Source organism: Phascolarctos cinereus, unplaced genomic scaffold (assembly GCF_003287225.1).
Source record: "Phascolarctos cinereus isolate Bilbo 61053 unplaced genomic scaffold, phaCin_HiC Scaffold_9;HRSCAF=440, whole genome shotgun sequence".
Lineage (NCBI taxonomy): Eukaryota > Metazoa > Chordata > Mammalia > Diprotodontia > Phascolarctidae > Phascolarctos > Phascolarctos cinereus.
Genome location: NW_027556402.1, coordinates 246475946 through 246484575, shown reverse-complemented (window position 1 = coordinate 246484575; position 8630 = coordinate 246475946). Strand labels below are relative to the sequence as shown.

The 8630-nt window shown below is 33.2% G+C and overlaps 1 protein-coding gene across 1 annotated transcript; it reads left to right on the top strand.

The window, feature by feature from the left end:
* Nucleotides 1–1082: 1082 nt before the first annotated feature.
* On the top strand, nucleotides 1083–2012 carry LOC110199655 (olfactory receptor 4P4-like). The gene has a single exon (XM_020974536.1). It carries the CDS (start codon nucleotides 1083–1085, stop codon nucleotides 2010–2012), a length of 930 nt encoding a protein of 309 aa, XP_020830195.1.
* Nucleotides 2013–8630: the final 6618 nt, after the last annotated feature.

Below are 8630 nucleotides of genomic sequence, written 5' to 3'. Positions count from 1 at the left end.
CTAGGGAATAACAGATACACAGAGACATAAAATAAAGATCAGGAGTAGAATTTATCAGAAAAAAAGCGGGGATAGTAATAATGATCCCAGACAAAGTTATAGCTAACATATATTTAATAACAATAGAAAAATAGGGAAACTACAGTATATGTCGGCCATATTAATCAACACTGTTTCAGACTATTTAAATTAACTAGATAGTATAAGGTTGGAATATGGCTGTGGTGTAGGAATTGATGAGTTGGTGGGCATAGAAAACTATGGAAAGACTTGGACTTATGAAGTAAGATGTCATTCATCCTCAGAGAAACAGAGAACAAACAAGTATAGTATGGTCTTACATAGATTTATATGAATGTATATGTCTATATGTGAGTATGATTATAGATATCTAAATATATGTATGTGTAAGTGTATATATGTACGCACATACATATATTTGTGGGTATATGCATATATGTGTATATGTATGTGTGTATGTGACAGATATCTATACGTTTACATGTCTATATCTATCTGTGTATCCTTTGGGAAGGTGAAGAGGAAGGAGAAAAAAAGAACTGAGTGAAAAGTACACAGTAAAAATAAAAGAAATCTCACAAGGAAGCAAAGATGGACAGCTCTGAATACAACATGTAGTTTTTATTATGTAGGCTTTCTTGATAGAAATATAGTGCTTTATATTTTGAATCCTCTCTTATATTCTGTTGTGCACATAGCTTTTTTTCTTTTCTTATTTTGTGTTTTAGTTTTAGTATTTAAGTTGATAATGTTTGTTTTTTCTTGTTGAGTAAGTTTTAGAAAAAAAGAGAAAAAGGCAAGACCCATGTTTTTGCCTTTCTATGTAATTGTAGCACTTAACATGTTTCCTGGGAATATAGTATGCACTTAAGTCATGCTAGTTGATTGACAATATTAAAATGAAACCGAGAACTTAATAAGTATCATGTTCTCTCCCTTGGTGTTGAGAGTAACGCCTGCTCATCACTGGGGATATTTAATAAATAACTAATATTATCCCTGATTTTTCTCGTTTTAGGTATACCAGCTTTTCCCTATACACTCAACTCAGTGCTGAAGTCATGGAGGATAGAAACAATGTCACTGAATTTATCCTGCTGGGTCTGTTCAATAGTCAAGAGGTCAAGGAAGTCAGTTTGATTTTCTTTTCACTTTGCTATCTTGTGATCTTGATAGGAAACCTCTTCATCCTGACCACCATCAGATTTAGTCAACTCAATGAACAGCCCATGTACTTTTTCCTCAGTTACTTGTCCTTCATGGATGTCTGTTTCACCTCCACTGCTGCTCCAAAACTGATTGTGGATTTATTGGCTCAGAGATCGACCATCTCCTACAACAACTGCATGGCCCAGATGCTCTATGCTCATTTCTTTGGTGCCGCAGAGATTTTCATCCTGGTGGCAATGGCCTTTGATCGCTATGTTGCCATCTGCAAGCCACTGCATTACATGGTCATCATGAGTAGAAAGGTATGCCGTCTTATCGTGTTGGCCTCTTGCATAGGGGCATTCCTTCACTCAATCATGCAAGTATTGATTGCTGTTCAGCTGCCTTTCTGTGGCCCCAATAAAATAGACCACTATTTCTGTGATGTGTTTCCTCTGCTAAAGCTGGCCTGCACAGATACTTTCTCGCTTGTTATTGTGTTAATTGGTACCACTGGGATGCTGAGTATTTTGACCTTCATTTCTTTACTTATTTCTTATATCATCATTCTGACCACTTTGAGGACTCACTCATCAGAGGGTCGGCGTAAGGCCCTCTCCACTTGTGGATCACACATTACTGTGGTCATCATGTTCTTTGTGCCCCTCATCTTCACCTATGTGCCTACACACAATTCTGTAATTGAAGATAAGGTGTTTGCCCTCTTTTACACCATCATTGCTCCTATGTTCAACCCTTTCATCTATTCCCTTAGAAATACTGACATGAAGAATGCCATGAGGAAAGTTTGGTTACAAAAACTGGTTTCCAAAGGAAAATGACCTCCATGGAATATATGATCCTCTTCCAAACATACAGCTATTACCAATTACAAGGGAATTTCCCTCCACTTAGTGGACTGAGATGGAGTTTTCCCTAAAGTCTAATCAATTTGCACAGTTGTCCTAAGTTGTCCCAGTTGTCCTAGATTAGTTCTTCCTTCCTGAGTTGAACTAGGTATTGGGCTCTTAATCATAAAGCTATCATTGGACAAAATGGCTTTTTTGCATCTGTCTATGTGTATGTCTGTTGGTGCTAAAAATACTCAATATTAATATAGAATCAGTTCACACTATTATCAATATGGTGTTATTGTGTTATTCCTTTTATTTTCCTGCTATCTTTTAAAGGCACCAAATTTCAGTAGTAGAAAGATTTTCTAAAGCTGAGTAGTCAACTCCACCAATGAAGAAGATGAAGAAGAAGAAGAAGAAGAAGAAGAAGAAGAAGAAGAAGAAGAAGAAGAAGAAGAAAAGAAGAAGAAGAAGATCAATCCTTAATCCTGTCCTGCTTGAATATCTCTGAGGAAAGAGAACCAATATCTTCTAAAATCCTATACTGTTGGTGTATTCAAATAGGAATTTTTCCTGACATTGAATTGAAAATACTGCTTTTCAATTTCTATTCATTGTTCCTAATTTTACCCTCTGGGGTCAAAAAAAATAATGCACAACTCACATTCACAGCACATCCTTTCAGATATTTGAAGACAGCATTCCTTCCCTTTTGACCCCTCTGGACTAAACATCCCCAATTCCTTTAATATATATTCAAATAATATGAAATGAATGCTCTTCCTCAACTTTTTATTGAATCTCCTTTTTGCCTATCCCCTGAGTTATATTGATTTGCTTTTTCTGTATTTTATATGTACTTGCATATGAATGTGTCCACACTCAAGAGAATGAAAGCTCTGTTGCTTTGTATCCCCAGTTCCAAGCCTCATTTGTTCCATGGTAGTTGGACTTCAAAGGTGATCGTCTTTACAATATTTTTTGTCATGGTATAGATTGTACTTTGGTTCTATTTGCTGCATCATGCATCACTTCTTACAAATCATCCTCAGTTTCTTTGTAGTCCTCCATTTTATCATTTCTTATAGCACAATAGTAATCCATCGCCTTTATTTACAATTACTTGTTCATCCATTCCACAATTTATGGTCATGCCTTCAGATTATCAGCTTAAAAGGACTAGAAATATTTTTGTACGTTTTTGGAGTTGATTTTGCTTAAGACTATTCCCTTCCTTCACTCTAATTTCTTATTTATTTATATTATTTTCCCTCTTATTTCCCTATTAAGAGATATACTGTTCTTGTTCTTCTTGTTGTTATTGTTGCTGTTTTTGTTTGTATTTAACTGTGTGTTTATGATCTTCATGCCTTTGTCTAGTTCAGATGAGAATGAACCTTGAGTGTCAGCTCTATCCCCCCTACATCTACTTTATTTGCAGAGATACAGACTTGTGAACTCTGATTATGTGAGAGAAATGTTCCTAACACTCCTTTTCTCCTCCCTCCAGTGTATTCTTAGTCTTCTTACTTTTCATTCCTCTCTTCATATCATCAAGACATTCAAAACCTATCACAGGCCATCCATTAAATTGGACTGTCAGTAACACTTGATGATGATTGAGTTCAAAGGGGACAAATACAACATTTCCACATATTTGAAAGTAAGTAGTTTATATTTGTTTAGTCCCTTATCCTTTTTGTTCATATTTAACTTCTATGTTTCTCTTACCTCCTGTGCTTGACTTCAGGATTCTTTGCAACTCCATTCTTTTGATTGGAAATGCTTAGAAGTCCTCTACTTCATTAGAGATCAATTCTCCCCCTGTAGGCTTGTATTCATTATTGTCCAGGTAAGCCATTCTTAATGGTAAGCTTACACCCTTTGCCTTTTAGAATACAATATTCCAAGATTTCTATTCCATCAGAGTGATTACTCAAAAGTTTTATGTGATCTTGACTTTGACTTTTGTTTTTTTTTTTCTTGAATTCTTTCTGGCTAATTTGCTTTCTGCAAAATATTTTCCCCCCCTGTCAAATAAAAGCTCTGAATTTGAGCCTTAATATTCTTAAGAGACTTCATTTGGGGATTTCTTTGAGGAGATGACCATTAGATTGTTTTTTATTACTGGATGTAAACTCAGGTCATCCTAACTGAAAACTCAGTAATCTAACAACTGCTTCATGTAGCTGCATCTTTACTTCCTTTCTCATCAAACTTACCAGAAAAATACTACCAAATGTTTTGTCCTTTCATGTATCTCTAGCTAGGGCTGAGTTCACATGAAGTTTCAGATACTTTTTCTAGTTTTATAACTCTTGAGAAGACACTTAGTCTATGTCTGCCTCATAACTATTTTACTCTTTTTCTATTACTCTTTTTCTTCTCATTCTAATTTTTTGTTCGTTTTTTTGATGAGTATTAGGGGGAGCTTACTGCTGACTTGTATACTTAAAAAAATCAATTCAATTCTCCACATATTTGAAAAAATGCCTTTAAATAAAAGACAACTTTCAAGGAAGCAAAGAAAAGAGGGACAGTTTGGAATACAATGTGTACTATTTATTATATAGGATTTCTTGAAATGGAAATTTATTGCTATATAATTTGAATCCTCCCACAATCTGTCATACATATGAATTGTTTTTCTTCTTTTTCTTTAGTATTTAAATTTGTAATATGTTTCTTCATCTTTTCTTTTGTATTTTAGGGAAAAAATAACTTAAAAAATAAAAATGAAGCCTTTATCAGAAATTTGCTGTAAAGTTTTTCTTCCCCCCTCTCCTCAGTTTTTTGCTTTCCTTCTAATTTTGGTTGCATTGGTTTTGCCTGCAAATTTTTTTTCCAGTTTAGTGTAATCAAAATTATACTTTTAACATCTTGTAATGTTCTTTATCTCTTGTTTGATCACAGTTTTTTTTCTCCTATATACACAGATCCGACATATAGACTATTGTATGCTCTCCTATTCTGATTATGGTATCACTCTTTCTGTCTTAACCTTATATCCATTTTTACCTTATATTGTTTTATGTTGTGCGATATTGGTCTCTAGCTAGTTTCTGCCAAAATACTTTCCAGTTTTCCTTGCAGTTCTTTTTTTTTGTTACAAAATAGTGAATTATTTTCCCACAAGCATGGATCATTGAGATTATCAATTACTAGATTATTATAGTCATTTATTACTCACTATTGTGTACTTAATCTATTCTACTCATTTATTACTCTATGTCTTAGTACCAGATTGTTTAGATGATTACCACTTTGTGATGCAGTTTAATATCTGAGAGGGCTAAGCCATGTTCCTTCATATTTTTATTCATTAATTCCCCTAATATTCTTGACCTTTTGTTCCTCTAGGTGAATTCTATTACTATTTTTCTGGCTTTGTGAAAATAATTTTTGGTGGTTTGATAGGTATGGAACTCAATAAGCAAATTAATTTAGCCAAAATTGTCTTTTATTATTATTATTATTATTATTATTATTATTATTATTATTATTATTATTTTGGCTTTGCCAACCTGTGAGCAATTCATATTTTTTGCAACTTCTTAGATCTGATTTTATTTGTGGGAAAAGTGTTTTGTAATTGTGTTCATATAGTTCCTGCGTTTGTTTTAGTAGGTAGACTCCAAAGTATTTTATGTTCTTTATGGCTATTTTAAATGGAATTTCTTCCTAACTCTTTCTGCTGGAATTTATTGATAATATATAGAAATGTTAATGATTAATAAGTGCTCATTTTATGGGTCCCATAACATTACTGGTTGTTATTTCCACTATATTTTTAGTTGATTCTCTGAAATTCTCTAAGTATACCAATATATTATCCACAAAGAGTGATAATTTGTTTTCCTCATTGTCTATTCTAATTCTTTCAATTTCTTTTTTCAACCTTATTTCTATAGTTAATATTTCTAGTACAATATTTAATAATAGTGGTGATAATGGAAATTCTAGCTTCACCTGTAATCTCATGGGGAAATTTTCCAGCTTATCTCCATTATAGATAACACCCATCATTGTTTTAGAGAAATACTACTCATCATTTTAAAGAAAATTGTATTTATTCCTATGCTTTCTATTGTTTTTTTAATACAAATGAGTGTTGTATCTTGTCAAAATTTTTCCCCTGCATCCATTGAAATAATCACATATTTTTAATTCATTAATTTGTTTATTTTATATTTAATTTATTATTGATATGGTCAATTACACTGATATTTTTCTGAATATTGAACCAGCCCTGAATTCCTGGTATAAATCTCTCCTGGTCAAAGTAAAAAATCTTTGTGATATATTGCTGTTATCTTCTTGTCAGTATTTTATTTAACATTTTTGTATCAATATTCATTAAAGAAATTGATTCACAGTTTTTGCTCTTCCTATATTAGGTATCGAGACCATATGGTGTCACAAAAGGAGTTTAGTAGGATTGCTTCTTTGCCTCTTTTTCCAAAAACTTTGTATAATATTGTTCATTAAATGTTAGATAAAATTCTCTTGTGAATCTGTTTAGTCCCAGTTATTTTTTACTAGGGAGCTCATTGATGACTTGCCAAATTTATTTTTCTAAAATACTGTTATTTATTTATGAGGCAATTGGTGTTAAATGACTTGCCCAGAACCACATAGCTAGTGAGTGATATGTGTCTGAGGCTGGATTTGAATTCAGTTCCTCCTGACTTCAAGGCCAGTGCTCTAACCACTGCACCACCTAGCTGCCCCCTAAAATAGTATTATTTAAGCATTCTATTCCTCTTCTGTTAATTGTGGACACACACCCACAAACACACATACACATACATATACATATATATACATGTACACGTATATGCATGCAAACACACATACATACATATACATGTATATGTGTATGTATCCATCCATTTCACTTAGATTATCAGGTTTACTGGCATATAATTGGGCACAATAGCTCCTAATAGTTGCTTTAATTTCCTCTTCATTGGTGATGAATTTGCCCTTTTCATTTTTGACACTGGTAACGTTTTTTTTTTAATCCTTCTTTTGAAAAAAATAAATTAACCAGTGGTTTACATATTATATTTTTTCATGAAAGAAATCTTAGTTCTATTTATTAGTTCAATGATTTTTTAAATTTAATTTGATTAATCACTTCTTTGATTTTCAAGACTTCCAATTTGGTGTTTAATTGGGAGTTTTTAATTTGTTTTTTTCTAGTTTTATTTTTTAGCTGCATGCTCAATTCCTTGATCTGTTCTTTATTTTGCTGTTGTACACATGCAGAGGTTTTCTTTCCCCTAGTAAAGATATGATTTTTCACTTTTTTAGAGCCAACAGAGTAATTCAGTACAAAAAGTGCTGAATCTGGATGCAGAAAATCTGCATATGAATCCTAACTTGAACAACTTGCTAGCTGTGTGACCCTGGGTAAGTCGTATTACCTCTTAGTGAATCTAAGTTTTATTTGCTGCCAAATGAATAAATTGGATTGGAGTTAGTCATCTGTACATTCCCATAATTAAAAATAAAAATCTAGCATCATATGTTTTCAATATGTTTCATATATTTGTTCAATTGAACCAAACAGATATAGAATAAACTAGCTTTCTAAACAAGGGAACATAGTGTATATATATACATGCATATGTATACATATGTGTGTGTATGTGTGTATATATATATTTTTTTAATTTTTTTTTTCGGTGAGGCAATTGGCATTAAGTGACTTGCCCAGAGTTATACAGCTAATGAGTGTTATGTGTCTGAGGCTGAATTTGAACTCAGCTCCTCCTGACTCCAGAGCTGGTGCTCTATCCACTGGGCTACCCAGCTGGCCCACATAGTATTTTCTTTACAGGTATTTCATGCATTTCCATTCCACACAAAGTGGTTACAGAAGGAAAAAAAAAGTCTCATAAGAGAAATTAATCAATTCCTAGATTCAGTTATTGAAAACATAACAATAAATCATAATTTAATAACTAGTTCTTGTTCCTTAGTACTCTCCATCCCCATTTTCACCTTCCTTGGTACAATGGAGTAGTTGCCCCAATGTTAGGAAGGCCCAAGTTAAAACCTGGTCTTAGACACTTACTATCTGTTTGGCCCTAGGCAAGACATTAAAAATCTATCTACCTCAATTTCCCCAACTACAAAATGGAGATAAGAACCTACCTAGTATGGTTTTTGTGAGGATCAAATGGGATAATATTTGTAAAGCACTTAAAATAGTGGCTGGGACATACAGATAATAAATGTCTAAGGCCAGGTATTAACTCAGTTCTTCCTAACTCAGTATGAAAAGTAGCAGGGAACATCCCTGTCCAGTTAGAGATTCATACAACTGCCTCTCAAACTGTTTCTAGCTCTGCAGTTCTGCTTCTGTGACCTAAACAGAAAAAACAAAAAAAAATTCATGGGAGAGTGATGGTTTAGGCAAGGAATATAAATTGAAAAGGATAATAGATGGTGGAATATAGTAGCTTCACAGATGAGGGAGCAAGTGAGCTGAGCTTTGAAGGGATACTAAGAGCTGACTCTTATGTAGCATTTTAATGTTTGTTAAGCATTCTCCAAACAATAACTCCTTTCATCTATTGAACTACCCTCTGAGGTAGA

What these genes read in the sequence shown, in the direction of transcription:
- LOC110199655 (XM_020974536.1), top strand. Translation starts at nt 1,083, where the DNA reads ATGGAGGATAGAAACAATGTCACTGAATTTATCCTGCTGGGTCTGTTC.